This window comes from Lynx canadensis, chromosome C2 (genome assembly GCF_007474595.2).
Source record: "Lynx canadensis isolate LIC74 chromosome C2, mLynCan4.pri.v2, whole genome shotgun sequence".
NCBI classification, from domain to species: Eukaryota; Metazoa; Chordata; class Mammalia; order Carnivora; family Felidae; genus Lynx; species Lynx canadensis.
This window is the reverse complement of record NC_044311.2, coordinates 1,801,944-1,828,888: the sequence shown is the minus strand read 5'-3', so window position 1 is coordinate 1,828,888 and position 26,945 is coordinate 1,801,944. Positions and strand designations below refer to the sequence as shown.

General features: G+C 41.1%; 1 protein-coding gene across 28 annotated transcripts in view; it reads right to left on the bottom strand.

Moving 5' to 3' along the window:
• Nucleotides 1-26,945, bottom strand: part of CLASP2 (cytoplasmic linker associated protein 2) — a 182,384-nt gene that overhangs the window by 19,669 nt on the left and 135,770 nt on the right. For 21 of the 28 annotated variants that reach the window (XM_030328676.1, XM_032594622.1, XM_030328679.1 and 18 more), the window contains 6 exons: nt 24,048-24,211; nt 23,218-23,296; nt 19,149-19,292; nt 4,330-4,473; nt 2,510-2,616; nt 954-1,107 (listed from right to left, as the gene is read on the bottom strand). In XM_030328676.1, the coding sequence (XP_030184536.1) occupies nt 954-1,107; nt 2,510-2,616; nt 4,330-4,473; nt 19,149-19,292; nt 23,218-23,296; nt 24,048-24,211 (792 nt within the window). Of the gene's footprint in view, nt 1-953; nt 1,108-2,509; nt 2,617-4,329; nt 4,474-19,148; nt 19,293-23,040; nt 23,092-23,217; nt 23,297-24,047; nt 24,212-26,945 lie in introns of all 28 variants that reach the window. The other 7 variants (XM_030328673.1, XM_030328674.1, XM_030328675.1 and 4 more) reach the window with 1 other exon arrangement.

Genomic DNA, 26,945 nt, shown 5'->3' with positions numbered 1-26,945 from the left:
TTGTTCTGAGAGAAGTCTACGCAGCGGCAGCAGGGTAAAAGACAGCTACTCTTTTTTTTTCCTTCCCTCGCCCCAAACAACTACTCTTTGTATGAACAAACTGAGCAGTATTCACCAATGTCAGAAAAACGGGTCATAACATTCTTCACTGGAGCCACACAAACCGATGACACAAATCTCCACCACTGCACTAAGGGGGAAAGAAAAATCGAAACACATTAGGTCTTACGAGACCCATGTGATCCGGCCCACGTTCCACCCCCAACCCTCTCACAACGATCCAACAACGCTGCCTCTCATCCTGGTTCCCGACTAGGCACAACTTGCTCTCATCTACATGTCTTTAGACTTGCCACTTCTTCTATGGGATTCTCCTCTCCCAGATCTTGTACGGCCCCATTTAGGTCTCGGTGGAAAAATCACCTACTGAGAGAGGCCTTCCCTGACCGATTAATCTCAGACAGATTCACTTTGGGGAGCCTGGGTGGCTGAGCTGGTTAAGCGTCCAAGTCCTGATTTCGGCTCAGACCAGGATCTCACGACTGGTGAGATCTCTCCACACACGGGGCTCTGCGTGGACACTGAAGAGCCTGCTGGGGATTCTCTTTCTCTCTGCGCTAGTCCGCGTCCGCTTGTGTGTGTTCATGTTCTCTCTCTCTCAAAATAAACAAACGTTAAAAAAACCAGATTCATTTTATGTTCTAACTAAAACTCAATAGTGCTCATCTCTATCAGAAAATTCAGAAGGAACTTGAGGGCAGCGACTTTGCCTTGTAAAATCTAAGACCCAGCACGGTGCCCGACGTGTGGCAGATACTCACTGAACGCTTACAGAGTGACCCCTAAAAAGTGACATCTGAAGACGACAGAAAGTTAAAAAAAAAAAAAAAACACAACCCAGGAAAAATCTCTTAATGAACAAGTCTGCACCGTAAGAATGTTCAAATACTCACAGAATCACCATCATCTTTTTTAGAATCTCTTTTCAACGGCTCATTCATATCTTCTTGACTACGGAAGCTGAAATTCTGAATTGCTTCAGTGACACCTCTAAGAGAGCTATAAATATCTTCAGAGTTCATATTTTCTGTGTCATAATCAAATGCACTATGAAAAAGACGACTAATTGTTATTTGGGTGTCGTTTTAAAACACATAACACATTTGAGATTAGGTAGGGTATTTCTAACAACAGGATGAGAATGTACACTCCCCGAAGCACAATTAGCAAAACCAAATCAAAACCTGACCACTGTCAACGGTGAAGGCACATGTCCCCTGGTCCATCCACTAAGGGCAGCTTACGAGGACTGTGAATGCATAGCCCTTAACAACTGGTTTGTCTTTCCCCTTCAAAAATGTTCTGATTAACCAGAGGTCAGCAAACCATGACCCGTGAAATCTAAAAATGTTTACTTCTTTAAACACTTGGGAGAAAAGTCAAAGTAACAATTCATGACACGTGAAATAAAATTTCACGTTACATAAAATTCTTCTTTCAAGGTCCGCAAATAAAATTGTATCGGGTATCGGTACCCGCAACACTTATTTTACTCCGGCCTCCTCTACGGCCGCCTTTACGCTGCACCAGCAGAACTGGGTACAGGTAACAAGGCCTAAAATACGTACCATGCGGCCCTTTACAGAAAGTTTGCTAACTCCTGTGATTTGTTCACAATAATGGCACAACTTGAAGACAAGATAAAGGTATTATACACAAATTTACGGAAGGCAGAGAAGTTTCACTACTGAACATATGTTTATAGTACAATTCTATAATCAGATTCTAAAACTCAACTGAAGCTGGAATTCAGCCATCAGATCGTCACATATGTGTGACAAGGAATAACTAGGCTAGATGTTAAGTCTGCAATGTATTTTTCTTCCTCAGATGCTGAAGTATTCTATAAACGTAATGAATATGATGAAGCATGCTATGATACATGGCTAATAATAAAATTAATAACTACACTAATAAAAATGGACTGCTATGCAAATGTTTTTAAAAGCTAGGAAAAGGGAAAAAATGTTAGTCCATTAATGAGTCAAGAACTTCATCTGAAATACAGCCTATGCTTGAACTTCACAAGTGTGTGAAAAGTTTACACGGCTTATATTTTGTATTAAGGCCCAATCTCATAGTCACATTTTTTTTCCGAAGACACAGTCATAATGCTATTTCATATTTAGCCTTTCCCCATTCTTCACTATTTTTATGCTTTGGTCTATAAGCACATCTGAGAAATATAACTATGCCATTTAATGCATCAAGCAGTAATTTACAAAAGTAAGTGTCCTTTGCACTTACCAAACAATTTGATATCCTATGCGCTATTTTCACTTAAGGCTTAGTTTGGGAATAAACTTAAAAAGTTTTTGAATCTGCTACATTTCTACGTGTCAAGACCTTTGAAGCCAAGTGGAAATCAACTGGAATTATATCAATGTCCGTTGTCTAAGAGTGGGAATCTGCAAACACAAGCCATGATGGAAAAGAACTCTTTTGTTACCTTGGAGATAAAGTATTCTGTGATGTGTTGGTAGGAGAAGTAAGAGGACTGGACCAGTTGGCTGGTGAACGTGCTGTTGGCCTTGTCAAAGGACTCCCCATGGGACCCTGATGGGGGGAGTCAAGCAAATATTAACACATGACAGGTAAGCTCAACTAAAAGGCTCTTAAGGAAGCCATGCAATCAAGAAGTTGAACAGTACGAAAGAGCTGTATTTGCAGGTCAGTATTTTAAATGTTCATGTCCTTATCTCTGCTTTCTGTAGGGAAAAACTTTCCCCCTACTTGGAAATCTAACTCTTTAGTCTTCTCTTGTTTTCCTTACCCACTTCCTACCCTCAAATATCATCAACATCTTCCTCCTCAAAGATTCATTGGACCCCAAACTAACAATTTGTTTTTTAAAAACAATTTTGTTTTTAAACAAGAGTTTATTTATTTTGAGAGAGAGAGTGAGCGTGCATGTGAGCAGGGGAGGGACAGAGAAAGAGAGAGAGAGAGAGAGAGAGGGAGAGCGAGAGAGAGAGAGAATCCCAAGCAGGTTCTGTACTGTCAGCACAGAGCCAATGTGGGGTTTAATCCCATGAACCATAAGACCACGACCTGAGCCGAAATCAAGAGTCAGATGCCTGGGGCACCTGGGTGGCTCAGTCGGTTAAGCGTCAGACTTTGTTCGCCTCAGGTCATGATCTCACGGTCTGTGAGTTCGAGCCCCGCATCGGGCTCTGTGCTGACAGCTCGGAGCCTGGAGCCTGCTTCGGATTCCGTGTCTCTCTCTCTGCTCCTCCCCTGCTCGCACTCTCTGTCTCTTAAAAATAAATAAACGTTAAAAAAAAAAAAGAGAGAGAGAGAGAGACGCTTAACCTACTGAGCCACCCAGGTGCCCCCCAAACTAACAATTTTAAATTAGCTCCCCATTCTGGGGTGCCTGGGTGGCTCAGTCGGTTACGTGTCTGACTCTTGATTTTGGCTCAGGTCATGATCTCATGGCTTGTGAGATTGAGGCTCAGAGCCTGCTTGGGATTCTCTCCTTCTCTCTATGCCCTTCTCTGCTCATGCTCTCTCAAAATAAACAGAAGTAAAAAGAAGTAAAATTCACTCATATTATTAATTTGCCTGCCTGTTAAGATATAACTAAACGATTCTTTGCCTTTTAAAAAGATAACTAGCTTTAGTCCCAAGACATCATTCTGATTATTTTTAACCCTCAGACTTTACCTTAAGCCTGCTATAAATGCATCTGATTTCTCCTTTTAAAAAACCTAAGTTCAGTTCTTTAGGCATATTATGTAAACGATGCTTGCCATTTAAGGTCTATAAAACACTGTAATGTTTCATTTATTCAGACCTCACTTTCCCAAAACCAAAGTTTGTACCTTCAAGCAAGTTCGGACCCACAAACCTGTGAACAGGTTTTGGAACACGCCTTTCAAAGCCCCAGCTTCTTCAGATGTTATTTGTCAATCAAGTCACCCCTTCTAGCCCTCCAACAAGGACCCACTTGTCTAAAGAGCACGTCCTAATTCCAACGGCCTGCAGAGCCGCCGCCCTCATCGGAGTTCTGCTCGCGTTTTACTTTCCTGTTCGTGTCCTGGCCATGTTCACCACCGACCCACTGGATAGAAACATGCTAAGCCTAAGGACGGCACTCTTCCCAGGACAAGATTTAATTCTGCTTAGGGAATGCTGCCCAGTACAGATGCAAAAATTATATACTAGGATCAAAAGTTTACTTCGTGTAAAAGCAAGCAACTAAGCAACTACTGTGACACCAACCATCCATCAAATCACAGGATAGCCGAGAGAAGAACTGAAAGGTACCTGGGTTCCATTGCCAGTGTTTCGAAGGTGATTATGAAGAAGCTTGGTAGCACCATCCTGAAAAGTTTTTGGTAAAGCTCCTAATAACATTGTAAACTCTGGAGTATTGAGTTCAAATAGGGAAATCAGCACCGACTGTGCTGCCTGTAAAACGAAGACATTTAAGAAGTAGATGAGTGTATTTTGGTAACTCAGAGGAGACAATTTTCTTCAGTCAACATTTCTGTTCAATAGCACAAGGCCATCTTTCCCACAGAAACATAAGTTGCCTTTACATACTTTCAGATTTTGTTGCTGGGAGAATAAAAACATATTTATTTGCGAGAGACAGAAAGCGAGCACGCACGAGCGGGGGAGGCGCGGAGAGAAAAGGAGAGACAGAAGAAGCCCAAGCAGGCTCTACGCTGTCAGCACAGAGCCTGACATGGGGCTCGATCCCACGACTGAGAGATGACGACCCGAGCCATTACCAAGAGTTGGATACTTAACCGACTGAGCCACCCAGGTGCCACATCATTTATTTATTTTTTTTTTGAGGGTAAGAAGGGAAGACAAAAATTGTCAAAAATATAATCTGGCACTCAATGGCAGCAGTTAACCGGTCTCCGGGGTTATTTTTTTAAGTTAAAAAAAAAAAAGTATTTTGAGATAGAGACGGAGGGAGGGAGAGGCAGGGGCAGGCACAGAGAGAAGGTCAAGCAGGCTCTGCATCGTCAGCACAGACCTGATATGGGGCTTGATCTCACAAACTACGAGATCATGACCCGAGTTGAAACCAAGAGTCGAACGCTTAACCGACTGAGCCACCCAGGTGCCCCAGGACCGTTTCCTTTCCAGGGTTATTCTACCAAGATATACCACTTCAGTTTTCCTAATAAATAACTACAAAAAGACGGATGGAAATACCTAAGTATGGGTATCCCATACCCTTCAAAAATTCCCGTTGTACCACTTGACTTTTATGAAAGACCTACCACAGTACCTGCTTTCCCTAACCAAAAGGAAAACAAAGATCCTCACTTTTTTTTTTTTTTTTTAATTTTTTTTTTTCAACGTTTATTTATTTTTGGGACAGAGAGAGACAGAGCATGAACGGGGGAGGGGCAGAGAGAGAGGCAGACACAGAATCGGAAACAGGCTCCAGGCTCCGAGCCATCAGCCCAGAGCCCGACGCGGGGCTCGAACTCCCGGACCGCGAGATCGTGACCTGGCTGAAGTCGGACGCTTAACCGACTGCGCCACCCAGGCGCCCCAAAGATCCTCACTTTTATAAATAAAGGCAAAAAAGCCAAAATACATTCAACATTTGTTTTGCACTGAGCCTGTACTCCAAGCAGTGAGAAGGGTGTCACCAAGCTCCTTCCCCAGGAACTACACTCAGCATCTCAGCATTAAGCCAGCATTGCTTTGTTGAACTGTGTTGTGTTGTGTGTGCTTTATCTTGATTTGTGCTGTGTGTCTGTTAGCAAGCTGCAGCCTAAGGTGTCAGAAAAGACGAAGAGGGAACTCTCAAAAGTTTTTCCATGGAAATTAATGGGACTGCTTCTTTGCTTTACACATTTTGGTGTATGAAAGGTTTCACGCAACAGTCTACTTTCGGACAGCAGGGGAAACCTGCACATCCCTAAGCTATACAAAGCTCATCCAGAGCAACTTCTTACTTTTCATTATATAAGTGAAAAACTAGTCTAACGTTTGGGTGGAAATAGGAACAAAACAAAGCTTACTCAGATCAGTTAAGAAAACTTATAAATTTACTTTCTTCTTTTAAATTTTTTTTTTTCAACGTTTATTTATTTTTGGGACAGAGAGAGACAGAGCATGAACGGGGGAGGGGCAGAGAGAGAGGGAGACACAGAATCGGAAACAGGCTCCAGGCTCTGAGCCATGAGCCCAGAGCCCGACGCGGGGCTCGAACTCACGGACCTCGAGATCGTGACTTGGCTGAAGTCGGACGTTTAACCGACTGCGCCACCCAGGCGCCCCGTACTTTCTTCTTTTAAAGTAACCAACTGAAGGGCGCCTGGGTGGCTCAGTCAGTGGGGCGTCCGACTTCGGCTCCGGTCATGATCTCACGGTTCATGGGTTCGAGCCCCGCGTCAGGCTCTGTGCCGACAGCTCAGAGCCTGGAGCCTGCTTCCCATTCTGTGTCTCCCTCTCTCTCTGCCCCTCCCCTGCTCATGCTCTGTCTCTCTCTGTCCCAAAATATAAATGAAAACATTAGAAAAAAAATAAAAAAAAAAATAACTGAGTTACTGAAAACCAAACTTTGAAATTCAGATTTCAAAGAAACTTAATGAGAGGAGAAAGAAACCCACATAGTTCACAATCAGGACTCAGAGGGAAATGTGTGCATCTGATTCTGGGCGTGTTCAGATCCCAGTCTTAGAAAACTTAAAGTGTCCTAAGTTTACGACATCTGAATATGCAACACTAGTGGAATGGTTACATTCTGTTCCACTGGTGCAACGGCAGACCGCACAACACAGCCTTGGAAGGTGACGGAGTTGAATACACGAAGAGATCGGCAGAGGGCTATTAGACGCTGCGGAAGGAAAGATTAATAAAACCACAGCTGTGACATAAGCCCATTTTTCTGAAAACGACAAAACACCATTGTGTGGGTATGCACTCTAACACAGTGCTTAAATGAAACTGCGTGTATTTTGAAGCAAAACTTTATGGTCTCTTTTGGAAAATATTAAAACTACCTCATTTGAGCCAATGAATTGATTGTTAAGGTACACTTTATTCCATCTAGGGTTTATTCTGCTGTATGGGACTCAGCTTTCTTTCCTCCCAGAGACAGAGAACCCAGATGTTCCAAAACCACTTCCCGGTCAGCGTATCCTTTCCTCGTGACTCCAAGTGACACCCTTACTGTGAGTTAACCTCCTAAATAAACCTAAGTGTCTTTGATCCTCTATGTTCTAGCAACTATTTCTCTATTTCTGCATTAATATGGGTTTAAGTTGCATGATTTAAAATGCAATAGTTTGTGAGTATATTTTGATAAAGCCCGTTTTCATTAGTTCATATTGTAGTATCACATTTTTTTTTTTACTAGATACTTTTTAAAATGTTTATTTTGAGGGGTGGGGGAAAGGCAGAGAGAGAGAGGGAAAAAGAGAATCCCAAGCAGGTTCCATGCCATCAGTGCAGAGCCTGACATGGGGCCGATCTCATGAACTGACCTGAGCCGAGATCAAGAGTCGAAGCTTAACTGAGACACCATAGTGGCCCGAGATTTTAATTAATTAACTTACTTCTTTCACAGCATAAACCAGGTCTTTATTAGAGTACTGTAACCCATTTCTTTTTATTTTTTTAAAGATTTGATTTTTAAGTAATCTCCACACCCAACGTGGGACTTAAACTCACAACCCTGAGATCAAGAGTCCTACACTCCACTGACTGAGCCAGCCAGGTGACTCCCCTCCTTGTTTTAAAGTTTTTACCGTTAGTCAGCATAACAGTGTTATCAGTTTCACGTGTACAATACAGTAATTCAACAATTCCACACATCACCCCGTCTTCATCAGAAGGGTGCTCCGTTACCTATTGAATCTCCCCCACCAATCTCCCCTCTGGTAACCTTCAGTTTGTTCTCTACAGTTAAATTTGTTTCTGGGTGTCTCTCTTCTTTTTTTTCCCTTTGCTGCTGCTGCTTTTTTTTTAAGTTTATTTATTTTGAGAGAGAGAGAGAGAGAGAGAGAGAGAGAGGGAGGGAAGGAGCGGGGGAGAGAGAGAGGGAGAGAGAGACCATGTGCACGCATGCAGGGGAGGGGCAGAGAAAGAGGGAGACAGAGAGAATACCAAGCAGGCTCCACACTGACAGTGTGATGTAGGGTTCAAACTCACAAACTACGAGATCATGACCTGAGCTGAAACCAAGAGTTGGATGCTTAACCCACTAAGCCATCCAGGTGCCCCACTTGTTTTGTTTCTTAAATTCCACGAGTGAAATCATATAGTATTTGTCTTTCTCTGGCTTATTTTGCAAAGGATTATACTCTCGAGCTCCATCCATGTCATTGCAAACGGCGAGATTTCATTCTTTTTTATAGCTAATATTCCACTATGTATGTATACCACATCTTCTTTATCTACTCTTCTATAGACGGATACTTAGGCGGCTACCATAATTTGGCTATTATAAACAATACTGCTATAAACATAGGGGGATATGTATCCCTTCGAATCAGCGTTCATGTATTTCTTGGGTAAATATCCAGTAGTATGACTACTGGATCGTACGGTAGGCCCATTTTTTTTTTTTTTTTTCAACGTTTATTTATTTTTGGGACAGAGAGAGACAGAGCATGAACGGGGGAGGGGCAGAGAGAGAGGGAGACACAGAATCGGAAACAGGCTCCAGGCTCTGAGCCATCAGCCCAGAGCCTGACGCGGGGCTCGAACTCCCGGACCGCGAGATCGTGACCTGGCTGAAGTCGGACGCTTAACCGACTGCGCCACCCAGGCGCCCCCCGGTAGGCCCATTTTTAATTTGAGGAACGTCTATACTGTTTTCCACAGTGGCTGCACCAATCTGCATTCCCACCAAACCACACAAGAAGGTTCCTTTTCTCTACATCCTCACCAACACTTGTTTCCTGTGTTTCTGATTTTAGCCATTCTGGCAGATGTGAAGTGGTAACTCATCGCAGTTTTGATTTGCATTTCCGGGATGATGATTTTGAGCATCTTTTCATATGACTGTTGACCATCTGTATGTCTTCTCTGGAGAAATGTCTGTTCGGGTCTTCTACCCATTTTAAATTGGATTGTATGTTTTTCGGGTGTTGGGTTTGATAAGCTCTTTATATATTTTGGAGTTCTGTGGCAAACCTCTGTGTTGAACAAGTCTGTCGGCACATGTTTTCTTTTTTTGATTTTAGAGAGCGGGGTGGGGGGGAGAAAGAGAGAGCATGAACAGAGGAGAGGGGCAGAGGTGACAGAGAATCTTTTTTTAATTTTATTTAATGTTTATTTATTTTTTGACAGAGAGCGAGCAAGCAGGGAAGCAGCAGAGAGAGAGGGAGACCCAGAATCCGAAGCAGGCTCCAGGCTCTGAGCTGTCAGCACAGAGCCCAACGTGGGCCTCGAACTCACAAACCATGAGATCATGACCTGAGCCAAAGTTGGACGCTTAACTGACTGAGCCACACAGGGGCACCCCGCCTTTTTTTAAAAAAAAAAAAAAAAAAAAAAAAAAAAAAAATTTAATGTTTAAGAGAGAATCTTAAGCAGGCCCCATCCTCAGTGTGAAGCCTGATGTGGGGCTCGATCGCACGACCATGAGATGATGACCTTAGCTGAAATCAAGAGTTGGCCATTCAACTGACTGAGCTACCCAGATGCCCCCGGCACACTTTTTCAAACAGCATTTACTCATTTTGCGTCTCTGTGTCACATCTGATAATCCTTGCAACATTTCAAACTCTTTCACTGTGATCTCTTACGTTACTTTGTAAGTCTTTTGGGGTACCGCAAATTGTGTCCAAACGAGATAGCAATCGATACATGTTGTGTGTGTTCTGACAGCTCCACTGAGCAGCTGGGTCCCCCCAGACCTCCCTGTTCCTTGACACACAGCCGTGTTGAAATGAGGCCAATTGACAGCTCCACAACGGCTTCTACGTGTTCAAGTGAAAGAAAGCGTTGCGTGGGTCTGACGTTAAATCCAAAGCTAGCGGTGATTAAGCTTAGGAAGGCAAGTCAAAAGCCAAGACGGCCCAAAAGCTAGGCCTCTCGTGACACACAGCCAACTTGTGACCGCAAAGGAAGGGTGCTTGAAGGAAACTGAGCACGAATGGTTAGAAAGCAGAACAGCTTCATGGCTGATGCAGACCTAGTTTCAGTGGCCTGGAGAGGAGATCAGAGCAGCCACAACGCTGCCTGAAGCCAAAGCCTCGTCCAGAGCAGGGCCCCAACTCTCTGCAATTCCGTGAAGCCCGAGATTGGTGAGGAAGCCACGCAGGTTGGCTCGTGAAGTTGAAGGAAGGGAGCCGTCTCCATAACCGACAGGTGCAAGGTAGCACAGCCAGCACGGGAGTCCCAAAAAGTTACTCAGAGGACCCAGCTAGGGCGATCCCTGAAGGTAGCTGACTAAACAGCAGATTTCCAGCGTAGACGGAGCAGCCTCGTATCAGGAAGGAGAGGCCACCTCGGACTTTGACGGCTGGAGAGGAGAAATCAGTGCCTGGCTTCAGAGGCCAGGGTCACTCTCTTGGTAGGGCTAATGTAGCTGGTGACTTTAAGTCGAGGCCAGGGCTCGCATCATTGTGAAAATCCTGAGACCCTTAAGCATTGTGTTAAATCTACTCTCCTTGTGCTCTGTAAATGAAACAACAACGCCGGAAGGACAGCTCGTCTGTTTACACGGTTTCTGAATATTTTAAGCCACTGCTGAGAACTGTTGAAGGAAAGAAGATTCCTTTCAAAATATTACTGATCATGACAATGCACCGGTCCCCAAGAGCTACAGTGGAGCTGTGCAGTAAGAACTAACGTCGGTTTCGTGCCTGCTAACACCACATCCGTGCTACAGCCCATGGATCACAAGCTAATTAAAAAAAATATGTTTCTTTAATATTTACTTTTGAGAGAGAGAGAGAGAAAGAGAGAGAGAGAGAGAGAGCAGGGAAGGGGCAGACGGAGACAGAGGATTTGAAGCAGGTTCTGTGGTGACAGCAGAGAGCCCAACGTGGGGCTCGAACTCACGAACCGTGAGATCGTGACCTGAGCCGAAATCAAGAATTAGACACTTAAATGACTGAGCCACCCAGGTGCCCCAAGAAGTCATTTTGACTTCGATGTCTTCTTACTTAAGAAATACATTTTGAGGGCACCTGGACGGCTCAGTCGGTTAAGTGTCTGACTTCAATTCCAGCTCAGGTCACGATCTCACGGTTCCTGAGTTCAAGCCCTGCCCCGGGCTCTGCACTGGCAGCACAAAGCTTGCTTGGGACTCTCTCTCTGCCTCTCTCTGCCCCTCCCACTCAAGTTCTGTCCAAAAACAAAAAAGAAACAGAAATACATTTTGTGAGGCTACCGCTGCCATAGTGATTCTTCTGATGGATCTGGGCAAAGTAAATTGAAAATCTTCTGGAAAGGATTCACCATTGCAGATGCCATTAAGAGCATTTGTGACTCATGGGAAGAGGTCAAAGTATCAACGCTAACAGGAATTTCAAAGAAGCTGATTCCAGCCCTCAAGGCTAACTCTGAGGGATTCAGGACTTCAGGGGAGGACGCAACTGCCGATGTGGTGGAAACAGTGAGAGAACTGGAAAGACAAGTGCAGCCTGCAAACGTGCCCAGAGTGCCGTAATCTCTTGACAGAACTGGGAGATGAGGAGATGCCTCCTACGCATGAACAGAGAAAGTGGTTTTTTGAGATGAAAGCTATTCCGGGTGAGTAACAGCAAAGGATTTGGAATATTACATAAACTTAGTTGATAAAGGGGCAGCAGGGTTTGACAGGACAGACTCCAATTCTGAAAGAAATTCTGTGGGTAAAATGCTATTAAACAGCATCTCATGCTACAGAGAAATCTGTTGGAAAAGGAAGAGTGGATCGATGTGGGGAACTTCACAGTCCTATTTTTTAAACATGAATTCTTAATGATTTTATTTTGAGTTAGTTACTTTACAACAGTTTTAAAACTTTGAGTGTAGCCGATACCCAACGTGACATTGTTTCAGGTATACAACATAGTGACTTGACTTCTCTATTATTCTATGCTCACCCAAGTGTAGCTACCGTTTGTCGCCAAGCAATGCTGCCATGACATCCCTGATTATATTCCTTCTGTGGTACCTCTTATAACTGTGACTTATTCACTCCGTAACTGGAAGCTGGTATTTTCCATTTTCCTTTACCCATTTTTCCCATTCCCCGCCCCGCCGCCCCCGGCCCCTTTCCCTCTGACAACTGTTTGTTCTCTATACTTATAGGTCCAATTCTGCTTTTTGTTTATTCATTTGCTTTGTTTTGTAGATTCCACATAAGTGAAATCACATGGTATTTGTCTCTCTCAATCTGACTTCTTTCACTTAGCATAAGACCCTTTAGGTTCATCCATGTTGTTGCAAATGGTAAGATCTCAACCTTTTTTTTTTTTTATGGCTAGTAATAGATCTCAACCTTTTTTTTTCTTTTTTTATGGCTAGATGAATAGATCCATTCATCTATCAAAGAACACTTGAGTTGCTTCCATATCTTGGCTATTATAAATAATGCTGCAATAAACACAGGGGTGCAAAAGACCTTTTCAAATTAGCATTTTCACTTTCCTTGGGTAATAACCAGTAGTGGAATTATTGAATCATATAGTATTTCTATTGTTGTCTGAGGTATCTCCATACTGTTTCCCACCACTTCTGCCTTTTAAATTTTTTTTTTTTCAACGTTTTTTATTTATTTTTGGGACAGAGAGAGACAGAGCATGAACGGGGGAGGGGCAGAGAGAGAGGGAGACACAGAATCGGAAACAGGCTCCAGGCTCTGAGCCATCAGCCCAGAGCCTGACGCGGGGCTCGAACTCACGGACCGCGAGATCGTGACCTGGCTGAAGTCGGACGCTTAACCGACTGCGCCACCCAGGCGCCCCTACTTCTGCCTTTTAAAAAAAATTTTTTTTTTTAATGTTTATTTATTTTGGACAGAGAGAGACAGAGCATGAGCGGGGGAGGGGCAGAGAGAGAGGGAGACACAGAATCGGAAGCAGGCTCCAGGCCATCATTACCCCAGAGCCCGACGCGGGGCTCGAACTCACGGACCGCGAGATCGTGACCTGAGCCGAAGTCGGCCGCTTAAACGACTGCGCCACCCAGGCGCCCCAACTTCTGCCTTATTTCAAGAAACTGCCACAACCATGGCTTCAGCAACCACCGCCCTGACTAGTAAACACTGAGACAAGCCCCTCCATTTGCCAAAAGATTACGGCTCTGAAATCTCAAATGATAATTAGCATTTTTTAGCAGTGTTTTTAAATTAAGGTATGTACTTTTTTTTTTTAGACATAATGTTTTTGCACACTTGATAGGCCACAGCATAAAGATAACTTTATATACACTAGGAACTGAAAATAATCATGTGACTTGGCTTTATTGCAGTGGTCTGGAACTAAATTTGCAGTTTTCTTAAGTATGCCTGCCTATATAAGGTTTTAAAATTAGGAAGTGTGAAGTCCTCCTACTTTGTTCTTTTACAAGATTGCTTTGGTTATTATGGGTCTCTTGCAATTCCACATGAATTTTGGAAAGAGCTTGTAACTTTCTACAAATTTCTGGGATTTTGATAGGGATTACATTTCACCTGTAGATCCCTTTGGGTGGTATTGCCATCCTAACAACATAAAGTCTTCTCATCCATGAACATGGAATGTTTTTTGGTTTATTTAAATCCGTAATTTCTCTCAAAACTGTTTTGTAGTTTCTACTATAAATTTTGCACGTCTTTTGTTAAATTTATTCCTACAGATTTTAATCTTTTCGATGCAGTTGTAAATGAAAGTGATTTCTGAGTTTCATTTCGGGATTACTCATTTCAAGGGTTTAGAACTATAACTTCTGTATAGCGTTTTATATCCTGCCGCCTTGCTGAACTTGTTTATTAGTTTTAATAGTTTTTTAGTGATTCCTTAGGATTTTTTCTACATATAATCGTATCATTTGCAAATGGAAATAGTTTTACTTCTTTCTTTCCAATCTGGATGCCATTTATTTATTTGTTTAGCTTTAAATTCAATTTAGTTAACATACAGTGTTATCTTGGCTTCAGGAGTAGAACCCAGTGCTCATCCCAAAGAATGCCCTCCTTAATGCCCACCATCCATGAGATGGGATCTTTAGCCCATCCTCCTCCCCCATCTCCCCTCCAGCAACCCTGTTTGGTCTCTGTATTTAAGAGTCTTTTATGGTTTGCCTCCTTCTCTGTTTTTATCTTATTTTTCCCTCCTTTCCCCTATGTTCATCTGTTGACTTTCTCAAATTCCACATGAGTGAAATCATAAATCTGGCTTTCTGATTTCATGTAGGGTAATACCCTCTAGTTGCCATTTGCAACAATGTTTATCCACATTGTTGCAAATGGCAAGACTTCATTCTTTTTCACTGCTGAGTAATACTCCATTGTGTTTATGTATGTGTATGCTTGTGTGTGTGTGTGTGTGTGTGTGTGTGTGTGTGTGTGTATCCATTCAACAGCCAATGGACATTTGGGCTGTTTCCGTGATTTGGTTATTATTGATAGTGCTGGTATAAACATTGGGGGTGCCCCTTTCAATCAGTACTTTTTTAGTGTTTATTTTTGAGACAGAGTGTGAGCGGGGGAGGGGCAGAGAGACAGGGAGACCGAATCTGAAGCAGGCTCCAGCCTCTGAGCTGTCACACAGAGCCTGATGTGGGGCTCAAACCCATGAACCAGATCATGACCTGAGCTGAAGTCAGACGCTTAACCAACTGAGACACCCAGGTGCTCCAAATCAGCATTTTTGTATCCTTTAGATAAATTCCTGGTAATGCAATTGCTGGGTCACAGGGTAGTTCTATTTTTAATTTCCTGAGGAACCTCCATACTGTTTTTCAGAGTGGCTGCACCAGTTAGCATTCCCACCAACAGAGCCTAGAGGGTTCCCCTTTCTCCACATCCTCGCCAACATCTGTTGTTTCCTGAGTTGTTAATTTCAGCCATTGTGACAGGTGTGAGGTGGTACCTCACTGTGATTTTGATTTATATTTCCCTGACGATGAGTGATGCTGAGCATTTTTCATGTGTCTGTTAGCCATCTGGATGTCTTCTTTGGAAAAGTGTTTATTCATATCTTCTGCCCATTTCTTGACTGGGTAATTTTTTGGGGGGTGTTGAGTTTGGTAAGTTCTTCATAGATTTTGGGACACTAACCCTTTATCCAATATGCCACTTGCCAAGGATGCCTTTCATTTCTTATTTTTTCCTGTCATAGCTAGAACCCCCAGTTGAATAGAAATAGAAATTGCTGAGTTGTACATATTTTTAGACATAAGGGTACTGCACATTTAGACCAGAGTAGAGTGTAACACATAGTATATACTGAATTGTAGAGTATATGGTGAATAGAAATGCTAAGAGCAGACATCCTGTCTTCCTCCTAATTTCAAGGAGGAAGCATCCGGTCTTTTACCATTAAGTATGATTTTAGCTGTGGATATTTGCAGGTACCCTCTCTTGGGTTGAGAAAGTTCTCTTCCATTACCAGGTTTTTTTGGTTTTGTTTTTTGAGGGGGTTAAATCATGAAAGGATGTTAAGGTTTTGCCAGTTGTCTTTTTCTTTTTTTTCCCAGATTTATTTTTAAGTCATCTCTACACCCAACATGAGGCTCAAACTTGCAACCATGAGATGGAGAATCCCATGCGCCAGCACCTGAGCCACCCAGGGACACCACCAGATGCCTTTTCTATTCATATGATCACATGTCTTGTCTTGTGACTGACAGGGGGTATTACATTAACATACTTTCAGATGTTAATTTAACCCAGCATTCCCGGGATAAATCCCATTTACTTGTTCATGGTGTATAATTCTATGTTGCACGATTTAGTTTGCTAATATTTTGCCAAGGATTAAACGCATCCATATTTGTAAGAGATATTGGCCTGTAGGCTTTTGTGTGTGTGTGTGTGTGTGTGTGTGTGTGTGTGTGTGTGTGTGTGGCATCTTTGTCTGGTTTTGGTATCAAGGTAAAACTGCCCTCATAGAATGAGTTGGAAAGCGTTCTTTCTTCTGTTTTTTGAAAGAGTTTCTAAAGAACTGGTATTAATGTTTGCCGGAATTCACCAGTGAAGCCATTTGAGCCTGGGCCTCTCTCCGTGGGTTCTTTTTTGATTACTAAGTCAATCTCTTTACTTGTTTTTCATTTTTAACTCTAGTAATTTAAGTCTCTTTTCTTCTTTGTCAATCTAGTTAAAAGTTTGCCAATTTTGTTGATCTTTCAAAAAACCAGCTTTTAGTGTCACTGATTATCGTTTTTGTATTTTGTTAATTTGTGCTTTAATCTTATGTCTTCCTGTTTACTTTAGGGTTAGTTTGTTCTTTTTCCCATGTCATAGGTGGCAGTTAAGCTTTCTAATTTAAGACCTTTCTTCTTTTTTATAATAGGCATTAACACTTATAAATTTCCCTCTAAGCACTGCTATGGCTGCATCCTGTAAGTTCTGGTAGATCATGTCTCCATTTGCATTCACCTCACTGTATTTTTCTAATTTCCCTTTTGAGTTCTTCTTTGATCCACTGGCGATTTAGAAGTTACCTAATTTCCACATATTTGTGAGCCCTCCACACTTCTGTGTTACTAATTTCTAGTTTCATTCCATTGTGGTGAGAGAACATTCTCTGTATTATTTTCATCCTTTTAAGAAAGCTACTGAGGTTTATCACCTAGCATGTGGTCTTATCCTGGAGAATGTTCCATGTACATTTGAGAAGAAGGTAATATTCTGCTTCTGTTGGGTAAAGTGTTCACCATTAGAAATAAAGGTCAAAAAATGTATACTCCATGCTCTTCTTTGTAGTAAATATTGAAGATAATGATTCACAAAGGAAGAGAGTGAGCAATGCCACATGTAGGATGCAAGAAATGATGGGTGAAGACAAGTCTCAGGAAGATGGCGAGAAGAACAAAAGGTCTAAGAAGGGGCTCCCCATGGAATAAATAAATAATTTACGTTTTTGAGCACACGGAAAATGTTAGCCATAAGCATGTTGCAGAGATGGTGAAAATATGAACAGATAAACATTAAAAAACCCAGGCAAATGAAAAACAAGGCAAATTATTTACACCACGACAAAACTCTTACAAGAAGGAAGCAACAGACCACTTGGTATAGGAGTGAATACTTCCACAGTCAAAAGGTAAATTGATTCTATTGATTACCAATATCTGATTCATACGTATTCTGAAAATTATGGGGAAAGATACACGAAAAGATGTGGGAATGGTATGGGTTAAGCTAAGTTCTTATGTACAAAGGTAGATAGAAAGCTACTCATGGCTAGATTTATCAACAGATCAATAGATCATGCCCAAAATGAGTAAATCAGGAAACACTGTAAATTCTTATCTGAAATACACTGGTGCATGCAAGTAGAAACATTTGGACTACAGTTGACCCTTGAACAATGCAGCAGTTAGGGACACCAACCCTGTGCAGTCAACTCTGCACTTTTTATAAGTTGATTCCCCCTAAACTTAATTACTAATAGCCTACTGTTTACCAGAAACCTTAATGGCAATATAAACAGCTGATTAACATACCTTTTGTATATGTATTATATACTGTATTCTTTTAATAAAATAAGCTAGAGAAAAGATGTTATTAAGAAAACCCTAAGGAAGAGAAAATACATTCACAGAACTACGCTATAAAAAAATCTGCATGTAAGTGGACTGGCACAGTTCAAATCTGTGTTGTTCAAGGGTGCACTGTATTTTTTTGTTTTTATTCAGTTTATTTATTTTTTTGATCATGATACGTGTACTCTTTAATCACCCTTCTGTATTTCCCCCATCCCTCTCAGTTTTTTTCTACAGTTAAGAGTCTGTTTGGGGTGCCTGGGTGGCTCAGTCAGTTGAGCGTCTGACTCCAGCTCATGATCTCACGGTTTGTGAGTATGAGCCCCACGTCGGGCTCTGTGCTGACAGCTCGGAGCCTGGAGCCTGCTTCAGATTCTGTGTCTCCCTCTCTCTCTGCCCCTCTCAGAGCTCATGCTCTTTCTCTTTCTCTCAAAAATAAACAAACGTTAAAAAAAAAAAAAAAAAAAAAAAAGAAGAGTGTTTCTTGGCTTGTCTCTTTTTTTTCCACCTTTGTTTTGTTTCTTAAGTTCCACATGAGTGGGATCATATGGTATTTGCCCTTCTCTGACTTATTTTGCGAAGCATTATATTTTCTGGCTCTATCCGTGTTGTTGCAAACGGCAAGATTTCATTCTTTTTTTATGGCTGAATAATATTCCACTGTACATGTATATGCTACCTCCTATCCATTCATCAATTGGTGGACACTTGGGCTGCTTCCATAATTTGACTATTGTAAATAATGCTGCTATAAACATAGGGGTAAATGTATCCCTTTGAATTAGTGTTCTTGTATTTTTTGGGTAAACACCTAATAGCGCAATTCCTAGGTCATAGGGTAGTTGTTCTATTTTTAATTATTTGAGGAGCCTCCATACTGTCTCCCAGAGTGGCTGCACCAATTTGCATTCCCACCAGCCAAGCAAGAGGGTTCTTCAGTCTCTACATCCCCACTAATACTTATTGTCTCCTGTGTTTTTGATTTTAGCCATTCTGACAGATGTAAAGTGACAACTCATTGTGGTTTTGATTTGCATTTCCTTGATAATGAGTGACGTTGAGCATCTTCCCATGTTTGTTTGCCATCTGTATGTCTTCTTTAGAGAAATGTCTGTTCATGTCTTCTGCTCATTTTGAAAATTGGATTACTTGTTTTTTAGATGTTGAGTTCTGTAGTTCTTTATGTATTTTGGATACCAAAAAGGGTCAACTATATTTTGAATGTTACAAGATTAGAGGTTGGGAGGACTGTGGCAATGAGAGTTGGTTTCTTATTCTAAGTTTGAAAACTATACTCATATTAACTGGATAAAATTTTAAATCATTTAAAAGAGAAGATAAAAAAACAAGTCTTCATATCACCAAGTAAATAAATCAATACTAACCGGTAATGTCCAGAAATATTAATTCCCTTTGCTGGCAATCCAAAATGACTGACTTGTTTTTCTAATTTACCTTCTAAATCTTACGTTAAAACATACCTTCCGAACGTCAGAACTTTTGGGTTCTGTTGTCCAAGTGATGACCCGAGACACTGCCAGGCGAGTTTCACTGGAATTTATAAAATCTCCTGGATCCATCTGCTTGGCCAGAGTTTCTATGTATTTAAGGATAGCAACCTTCACCTGCAGAGGTAAGCAAATGAGAGAGGACAACCAGACGGTCACTGAGGGATACTGACTACACTTCAAAAGCAATCAGGTGATTATTTTTCCAACCAATACGAAACGAAACACCAACAATAACAAAAAAGCAATTACATAACCACCTACATACCTGAGGTACAAATACATGGAAATGTGGATTTTTGTTTTCACATATAGCAGAACTTTTAAATCCCAGGTGTTTCATTCCCTGTGTCTGAACTGCTGAAGACTCTCTTGACAAGATTATACCCTTCTCCTTGAGTCGGCCTTCAGAGCTTACAGCTGACTCTTGTCTACATTTCCCTGGGAGCCAGTCTTTATAAATTAAGTGTAATTTGGCTTTTGGGGAAATGAACCAAAGTACTCTGGAAATAAGGTATCATAAACCAAGTAAGTAATCAAGGTGGGCAATACAGGTTTTTTTTGCCAAACATACAGTAACATTCACCCCATGAGATCCAGAACCACCTTTCAAAAGAAGTGTCACAAAAAAGTTTGACACAAGGACCGCTGGAGCAAAGACAACATTTCTTTGTAATTCCCGAGGTTTGGGTGCCTGGTATAGGTGGGGGTGTGGTCAAACGCAGGCTTCAAAATCAGGTGGGGCAGAGCGTACATGCTTCTTCCGCAGGCTCAGCCTTTGTTATCCTGAGTGAGCCGCTGTTCAACTACCGCCGTTCTCTCAGGGATGTGAGGGCAGAAGCACCGGCTGAGAAAAACTTTGAGAAGTCACATCTTCTAACACCCTAGCGTTCTAGACAAGGACTCTGAAAGACTCTGCTAGTGCGGTTTAGAAGTGGCAGCTGGCAAACCGCACAGCTGGACAGAGCAGGTGTTACGTAGAGCAACATATTAAACACCCACTTGCTGACTTAGATAAAGGAAGGCGTGTATGATTAAAACAGCAACATTGAAAAAATACTGCCAAAGACGAAGATAATCAGGTTTTCAATGTTCTGTCTCCCCTTGTTATTGATCTTAAGATGTTACTTGTCTCACTAAACCCAAATAAGGTCTTCGGGAGGTACTGTGCCAAGTTTTATGTAGAGGAAGCAAAGTGTTAATATAAGGTTCTGACTCTTGCACATTTTCCCCCTTTGGCTTCCAGTTTAAAAAAAAGGGGGGGGGGGAATCAGATTACATTCTTCATTTCAAAATGATTAAAGTTTTAAAACTTTTTTTATATGTTTATTCATTTTTGAGAGAGAGAGAGAGAGAGAGAGAGAGAGCGCGCGCACGTGCAAGTGTGAAGGGGGGAGGGGCAGAAAGAGAGGCGGCGGGGCGGGGGAGGGGGGGCGGTGGATAGAGGATCTGAAGCGGGCTCTGAGCCGACAGCAGTGAGCCTGATGCAGGGCTCGAACTCACAAACCTCAAGATCGTGACAGGAACTGAAGTCAGATGCTCAACGGACTGAGCCACTCGGGCGCGCCTCGAAATGAATACATTTTAAGAAGTAACTATAACTTTTAGATGTATTGAGAAAAAATTTGAGAGTTAATCCATCATCTGTCCAGGTAAAATGTCCAGTGGAGAGGGAAAGAGACTTATGGTTAATTTTGCAGTAGCGGGCCCGATAAATTACAGTAGCACTTAATATTCTGGATTCCCGAAGCTGTGTCACCTCTCAGTGTGAGTAACTGAACAGCAACTACAGTGAATCAAAGAATGAACATCAATGGCGTCGTTTTCAACTTGCTACCACCAATAACTGAATATATTTATCTGCTCTACGTGAGATTCAACTAGTGCAGTGTCTTAGCAATTTACGGAGGCATATAAGCTTTCAAGGGTTTCACAGAGTAGGTGCGTTTATAATACTACTAGGCAAAATAACCACAATACACACATAATAATCATTTGAAAGTTTAGATTTAAGTAGGATATTTCACGAGTTTATATACAGTCTGTAATTTTAATAACACAAACATGCATTCAGAGAAGGAAAAATAATCTAGCTGCTAAAGTGTGTTTAACTTTACAACATATCTGTGAAACCCAGAAAAAGATCACCAAAATTATTCTTTTTAATATTGCTCAGAATCACTCTGTATGGCTATTTCCCCCTATTCTATTGCTTCTTTTTTGACATTTAACCACATGACTGTGAGAAATAAATTTTCTCTTTTACCTGAAAGATCCATCATTTTTTATCAATAAAGAATTTTATAGATCTCATACACAAGTTGTTTGTGTATAACCTGTTTTTTCTATAACCTGTTCAGTGTTTTAATCTTAATCTGTCACCCAATTTAAAGTTACTTTTATTTTTGGCCTAAGGTATGGCTCCAATTTAACTTTTCCTTGTATCTTCAAGTATCAATTTAGGAGTTTTAGAGTGATTTTCCCCTACAACGTTGCCTGCATACGTGTGTGTATATAATCTATAATACATGTATATATAACATAAGATATAAAAGCCATATAGATAATGGCTTTCACAGATTTAGTCTGTAACTCCAGTACCCACTATGTTTCCCAATAGGAAAGCAAATTTTAATTAGTTTTGTTTCCCACTGTTTTTCTTTAGGCATTTAGCAACTTTATTCTCTCCCCGAACTCCCCTATGACCCTTATTTCTTAAGCTAATGGTTTAGACCTCCCTTTCCGCGGTCCCATGAAAAATCTCTACATATATTTTCTACAGCACTTGAGTGCCTACTCCCTGGTACCTAAATCATAATCCTTACTACAGTTTATCATGCATTATAATAATGATAAGAAATTGTAAGTTTTATATTCCTAGGAGTGCCTTGCACAATGGCTAGAACAGAGAATGAATTCAAAACATATTTATCAATAATATCAAGTAAATTATTCTCCTGTAGGTCACGTTTTAAAATCAAAACAGATAGAATCCCTTTCACAAAGCAGCTCTGAGAAATTAACATTATGTCGAGTCTAAGTCAACCCTGGTAACAAACATAATTGTGAATTTTAAGGCAAAATCATATTCAGAAACTTAAAGGAAAATTGATCATTGGCAACAATGCTTGTAGAAATACATTTCGTGCAGAAGAGAGCAGGAAAACGTAAGGCTTTTAAATGCACATATGCTTGTTATTTCCCTGACTTTAATCTCGTTTAATAAAACTAAGAAAACATCCCTACTAAAGAATTTAGGGGCTTCTTTATTATTTTTTCTTTTATGTTTAAGTCACAAATTGGAATCCACCTCGTTTTCACATAAGTTAACTAGAAAATGTGTGCTAATAGCAATTGAGAAAGTTAACCCCGACTCTATAAATTTTATGCACACATTAGAAATAGCACATTGCACAAAGAAGAAAAAAGTTATCGTTTCAGTTAAAGAGAACTGGAGAACAGCAGGGAGATTAAACTTAAAATTTTTTGTTTACTACAATAAATACATAGGCAAAACTGACAGTTTGCCCAAAATACCTATTCAAACTTCTACACTTAAAAAAACAACTGGGAAATCACAAACATAAGATGAGAGAGGACTTTATAGAACGAGTCTGCGTTACCAGCTTAGAGTTAGACGGCCATACTTGTGCTGCCTTCTAAATGGAGATCCCCAGGAAGCTTCTCCCAGAGACAGTCTGGCATTTGAGCCACATTTGAAACAAAATCTGTGCATGCTTAAAGTGAGGCTTACAGAGGTTAGTAGTTGAAAACAGATGCACACAAACATTCTCTGCAACACGGCAGCGTTTTTAAAGAGAGTCAAGAAAAGAAATTATGCAGATTAAAACAAAAACAAAAAAACCTTGGAGCTCCAAAAAGAGTGAAGCTGGTCCCGAAGCGCTGGCTTGAGTGTCTGAAAGTTTATAAAACAAAATCCACTGATGGAACGGCTTCTTATTAGACAGAAATATAAACGTCAACATTATTAACAAAACGCTTTAATTCCTTACAACGTCTTCGAAAGACTGCAAATTTTTACCTTCAAGCTTGGTGTTTGGGTCTGATCAACTGTAAATCTCATTAGAATATTGAATTGAAGATCATTTGGAAAAGATTCTCTGAAATAAGGAAAGAACAAAGCAGAACAAAAATTAATCAAGTAGACGTTTGGCAAACTAAACAGAAAGCTATGCTTACTACCAAAACATCACGTCACTCAAAGAGCACGACAAAGCAGTGTCTGTGAGTGGTACACAGTCTACGTCGGGCAGCACACAAGCTGTTCCCAGAACAATCTGAGAATCTGAATCTATGCCCTACTGGTGCTTAAAAACCAACACTACAGTGATAACGGTCTATCTTGCTTCAACTGTGCATGTAAACAGAACATTCTGCAAGTTGACATGATCAGAAATGGCTCCCCAGACCTAGTATCTGAATTCTTAGACTCACCTCAACAATCTATCTACACAAGAAAGTAGAAATAGATCACTGGTTCAACATCATCTGAAGAAAGATTCTGAATGTTTAAGTGCATAACAAAACATTCTTTTTAAATTTAGGAAATATTTTTTTTTTTACATTAGATTGAATAAGATCTTGAACTCTATTTTGAATTATCTTAAGTAAGATAAAATACGACCTTGAGTTACTCAACTAATGTTCATGACAGTCTTAGATACGAAAGGCAGTGTTTGATTCAAGGACCATTGTTGCATTAAATATATCATGTGAACGAGCATGATTAATAATTTTCAAATGAAGCCCATGCAGCATAAATGGATTGAAAGGACTCAGAAATCGAAACAGAGAAACTGAACACTCCTGATTACTACTGGATAAACTGGATATAGATGAAGAAACTATTACCTTGTAACATCAAGGGCTTTCTGAACTTTTGCCTGAACAGACCCCAGCAAATCAGCACCCATTTTTTTTAAGAGTTGAGTCAGCAGTACAAACAACCAATCTTGAAGATCATCTTTGTGGACTTGTATGAAATCCACTAGAGTCTCCAAGAACATGCTGAATACCTACGGTGGGTAAATGGGGAAGGGGAGAGAAAAAGGAGGAAATATTGACCTCTATGCTTCATTCAAAACCGAAATAGAAAGGGAATACAGGAATCAGAGGCACAGCGATTGGCAGCCAAGCGGAAAAACAATCTCTCTTGCTTTTCATTGGACTCTGTGATACAAGAGTACGTTTGAAATGTTATCCAACTTCTGCCGAAGTTCAACAATTAGCTATTCCATGCAGCATCACTTGGTAAAGAAACTTTGGCCACAATGGCTGGCACACCTAATGATGTCAATGATGCCATAGCTTAATCTGGTTCAACCGAAATCCGAGGTAATCTGAAATTTTGGGCAAGGAACTACCTACTGATAGCCTCACCAGGCCTCAGCTCTTTGAAGGAGTGGCACTGAGTTAATCAGAGGGGGACTATGCTCACAGCTACCTTAAAATATAAGAACATCCTGACATATTGGGCTAATTGGAGACTCCTACATTTCTCAACAGGTCAGTTGTCTCTCATTTTTTTGGTATGAGATCTATTATTTATTAAAACCTCCCCAAACATAATTTTAACTGATCTGGAATAAGTATAACTGTACCTAAAATAAAATAAATTCAGGACACAACTCTCCATCTTCATTTTAGTGATTTCTAAAAAAATCCTAGATGGCTATTAGTCTCCATTTCTTTTGATGGGTTTTGTACTTGGTTCCAGTATTTATGTACTAGTTTAAAAAACTTTATAAGATAAAAAAAATTTAAGGAAAGGAATGCTAATATTCTTAAGTAATGCATCTCATTAAAATACTTAGGAAAAATGACCGACACTAAGGTATATCTCTACAAGAAATTCAGCACCATAGTGGAGAATTTATTTCCAGGTAAAGAAAAAAACTCTTAGGACAACGTCAGGCATTATATTATGAGACAACTTATAATCACAACAGACCATAAAAACTATAGTTTAAAAAAGTTAATAATCTCAAAACTTTGCTAATTTGAGAATTAAGGAGTTTTGCTCAATATATATCTTATTATTGACTTTCCGTTATTCAGTTATACACGAACTCCCATTTTTTCTCTTATGTTAGAAAATGAAGGATTTTCCTGACCAGAATTAGAACTAAGGTTTCATATTTGACCCCGAGTTAGAAAAAAATACACCTTAGCTCTGTGCTCAAATGTACTCTAATTATAAAAGCAGGAACTATGACTACTTAAAATTTTCTAATACCGTCCGATCCCCAGGCCGTATCTCTTCAACACTGCTCTTGCTTACAGTGCAAAATCATTAACTTCCACCCCACTTCCCCCAAAATCTGGCTTCTCTTAGATATAAAACTCGGCCCACTGACTCGAGTAGCTGCTGGCTGTCTCCTCAGAGTCTGGCATAAAGTTGAGGAGCCCCACTAAACCCACTCTAGAGCAAATGCATGTATCTAACTTAGTACTCACTCCTACTGGTACCTGGCAAATCAGTCCAGTGCTGTGCTGGAGTCAGTGGGTACTTGCCTAGAAAGCTGATTGCTAAGTGTGCAGGAATTTTGTAAGCTGGCTGGTACCTCGAAGTCGGCCATGGTGGGAGTATCCACACCTCAGAAGTTACAGCAGACACTACACACTGGGGCTTCCGGTCCATCCCCTTAAACCTGCTTTGCCAGGCACAGCACTCTAATTCTTTGATCCACTTTTAATCTTGTTTCAATTCCTGCCTCTTTTCCTGAAGATTCCAACTTTAAGCTTTCACTACAGCAAAGCTAACATTAGAATGCCTGAGTCAACTCTCATTTTATCTGGTTCTCAGGAAACTGAGAACCAGAAAATTACATGACTTGCCCAAGGCTTCCATAGTGAATGGTTGGATCGGGACTCAGAGCTAAGTCGCTAGGTTTCCCACTGTGTTCCATCCACTCTATTATGAGGTAACTCACCTCATTCACTTTACTGTCATTCAACATAAAATTCTCCACGGACATCCCCCCACCCCCTTTGATTTCCTCTATGGCCATCCTTCTAATAATCGTTTCTACAAGGAAGAACCAATTTTATTCCTCCTTAAGACTAATCTTTCTATTCCGGATTCTTGTTCTCTCCCCTCTACTATCTTTACTCTTTTATTCTCAATCTAAATCCCTTGCTTACAGCTGCAGAAGACAATGTCTCACGAATTTCCCTTTCAGTTTCCCTCCCACCCATCATCTTCTCACCGTGAAATGTAGCAGCTTTTTCACTAGCTTAGTAACCTTGGCCATTCTGGGGCTTCCACTGCTTTCCTCTTATTATTTCCCGTCTTTCTTTCATTCTAGTTGCCAGGCACTGTGCTTCTCCATCCTAACTGTGTGGCGATGAAGAGCTAGTCTTCTTCCTGATTCTCTTTTCATCCAAAGTGTGACCTTAACAGACCCTCTCTGATCTAGCCTACTAGGCCCCATGACCTCGAGAACAGTTCTCTTGAGGCCTTCTCCAAATCTGTCCGTCACACTATCGCTTTAGGCACCTCGCCTTTCTACCTCAGGTCTGGATTTCTAGAACAAGCCAGGTAAGCACGCGTTCTAGGCTCTGCAGGCCATATGGTGTCTGTCACAACTACTCGACTCTGCCACTGTAGCACAGCTGCAGACAGTATGCACATGAGTGTGCACAGCTGTGCTCCACAGAACTTTATCTACAGAACAGGCAGCAGGCCAACGCGTGCCTGCTTTCCCACCTCCAGACGGGTGCCATCCTGAGAGAAAAAAAATCCTCCAC